We start from the raw sequence: 2,783 nt of genomic DNA on the forward strand, positions 1-2,783 counted from the left end.
GAGAAGGAGAAAGTGGAGGGGATAATTATAATTTTTTATTTTTATTTTTTCAAACATATTTTTTAATTTTTTTTATTTTTAAAATGCAAAAAAATTATAAGCAAAATTAAAAACATTTTTATTTTGTGTCAAAAAAAATAAAATAAAATAAAACATACAAAACTAAAAAAAATTAGAAAATAAAAATGATCCCAATGATTCCAAACGACATTAAAGAAATCATTAAAGAAATAAAAAAGCTGAATTATCGATTCAATAAAGAAAAAACAAATATCATGAGCCATGAATTGGCAATACACATCCACTGCGGAAACTGCTGAAGCAGTTTCACAAACTGAAAAGATGTACAGAGGTACCTGTGTGCACAGAAAAAAACATTGCACCTAACTTTAGCTAAAAGTCAGCTTCTCTGCAAAACTGTCTAAATCTTTTTCCATGCTGCCCGTTAATTACATGCAAAGCTTCAAGCTTTGGCATTATTATACAGCAAATGAGCCAAATTATGTATCCTCTGGTCACTTGTCCTTCTTGTTTCTGGTGCCGCAATGGTTGGCTAAGAAACATTAATAATGCAAGGAACTAACATTCAATCAACGAATAAAAAAATCAAACCGAAACTGTTAAATGAAGAGGTTTCCACCCTCAGAAATTTGGCTCGGAGTTCTGTTATTCTTTGAATGAATGGAGGCTTATCCTCTCAAGTAGTGACGGCCAGTTGTGACCGAGTTGTTGCGGATTCAGCTCCATTGCAGCCTGAAAATCTTGCATGGAAATCATGTACTGGTTCCTATGAACATTGTTGACATTCATAGACTCTAAACCGTTTTGTAATTTCATGTGATTTCCAGCCCAAATACCATTGAGTGGTCTGCCATTAAATTGTTGCCTCAAAACAGGATCTTTTGTTGGCTTGTGCATTGATCTGCCCCTTGCTAGCGCAATAGTAAACTTTATAATGCGCTTTAAATGAGCATTCAATGCTCTATTCAGTAAATCAGCACAGCCCAACGTCACCTTTATTCCTTGTGCTTCTGCTACTCTTTCCATCGATCTTTTTAAATCCTCGGAATTGTACAGCTCGCCATTATCACGATTACAAGCTACAGCCGAAGGAAAAGATCTCCTTTTCCCCCCAACACTAGAAGGTCCATAAGAAACTCCAATGGGCGCCTGAATGGAATTGAGTTCCTTGATTTTTATCCTTTTCCCTTCTTCCATTTCAGAAGCTTCAAGCCGGCGCTTCCTCTGCTCACAAATATGATCACGAAACAATGAAATCGCTCCGCGTCGATGCTTTGGCGGCTTCGTTGCAGATCCACTCTGAACATGTTGCATCGGTATCTTGAAACCAGAAGGACCCGCCACGCCATTCTCCTTAATAGAAATATCTGCAGGTTTCGCTTCATCGGCCCTTCCATTTGATCCCAGAGGGCTCTTCCCGGTCCTCTTCTTGCGCGGGCATGGAGGTAAGATGTCACCATTGATTTGGTTAGGCGAAGCTGGTGTTGTTGGTTGTGACGGGCTTAAAGGCTTGTTTACATGCAGGGATGTGTTTGCAGAAGCTCCGGTTTGATTCAAGACAAACTTTTCACGGACGGGTGGTGTTGTTGGTTGTGACAGGCTTATTGGCTTGTTTCCAGGAAGGGATGTGTTTGCAGAAGCTCCGGTTTGATTGAAGACAGACTTTTCACGGACGGGTGGAGGTGTTTTTGCCCTGTATGCATTCTTGAGGATTGAGCGGATGAGATGGTTATGCAATGGTATGTTTCCTCGACCAAGAACAATGAGGCAGAACTTGTCAAATGCAGATTTCGTTAGTTCCTGAGATAGGAATTTGGTCAGGGAGCGGAAATACTCCCGTGTTCGATCCGGGCCAATCTGCTTTAAAATCTGCAACTTGATCTCATTGAGATTGATGCGTCCTTGTTGATCCGAGATGATCGGTTGCATCTCTTGATGTATCAAAATAGTCAAAAAATAAATAAATTAATTATAAAATAATAAAGATTAACACGAATAGCCGATTATGAAACAAATCTTCCGAATCTTATCCAATTCTTTTACAGCCCAACTCCAGCATTGGCGTTTTCTTTAAATATTGGCTCACTTCAGCAATGCTCCGCAGGAGAAATCGAGCCCTTTGAGAAACAAATGAATTTGAATCATTGACAATGGAAACCCTAAACAGGGGAGGCCCAGATAAAGAATCTACGGGCAATTGATTCGACTCCCGTCACGATTCAAGAATTTGATCGAATGAATCGAATTGTTTTCGGCCTCTGTAATGGGAGAATCAAGAAGAGAAAGGAGGATCGCGGATGAGGCAAAGGATGCGAATTCGATGGGTTGGGGATTGAGCGATGATCGGAGAAAGGGGATGAGCCGGCGGCCGGTGGGCGCGGGAGCGTATTTGCGGGGCGGAAGAAACCTAATTTTTCAGGGGGGAATCAGGTGGGGAGAGGAATGAAGCTGACCATCCCGGGTTCAAGAAGTGGACAAATCAAAACGCAGAGGCAGAACAGCAAATTCGCCATTGTGTTCCATTAGGGCTAGGGTTCGCTGTTCCCTCTTCTCACAAGGTTTATCAATCTATCTTCTTCCTCGGACGAGGTGGTTTGCAAGTTTTGATCGATGGTTACATGGAGCTCTCTATCCGCTCAACCCACGTAGCCTTTTTTTCTCGCGCTCTCTCTGGCTTCGTATTTTTCCTAATTTTAAAAAATAAATTAATATTTTAAACTTATTTTTATAGATATTTTTTTGAACTAATAAATTGATGTATT

At 40.5% G+C, this 2,783-nt stretch overlaps 1 protein-coding gene across 1 annotated transcript; it reads right to left on the reverse strand.

Moving 5' to 3' along the window:
- Window positions 1-443: 443 nt before the first annotated feature.
- LOC110033099 lies at window positions 444-2,680 on the reverse strand. The gene has a single exon (XM_020736968.1). The coding sequence runs from the start codon at window positions 1,948-1,950 to the stop codon at window positions 667-669; it is 1,284 nt and encodes a 427-aa protein (XP_020592627.1). The 5' UTR covers window positions 1,951-2,680; the 3' UTR covers window positions 444-666.
- Window positions 2,681-2,783: the final 103 nt, after the last annotated feature.

The sequence above is a fragment of the Phalaenopsis equestris genome, unplaced genomic scaffold, assembly GCF_001263595.1.
Source record: "Phalaenopsis equestris unplaced genomic scaffold, ASM126359v1 Scaffold001091, whole genome shotgun sequence".
Classification (NCBI taxonomy): Eukaryota; Viridiplantae; Streptophyta; class Magnoliopsida; order Asparagales; family Orchidaceae; genus Phalaenopsis; species Phalaenopsis equestris.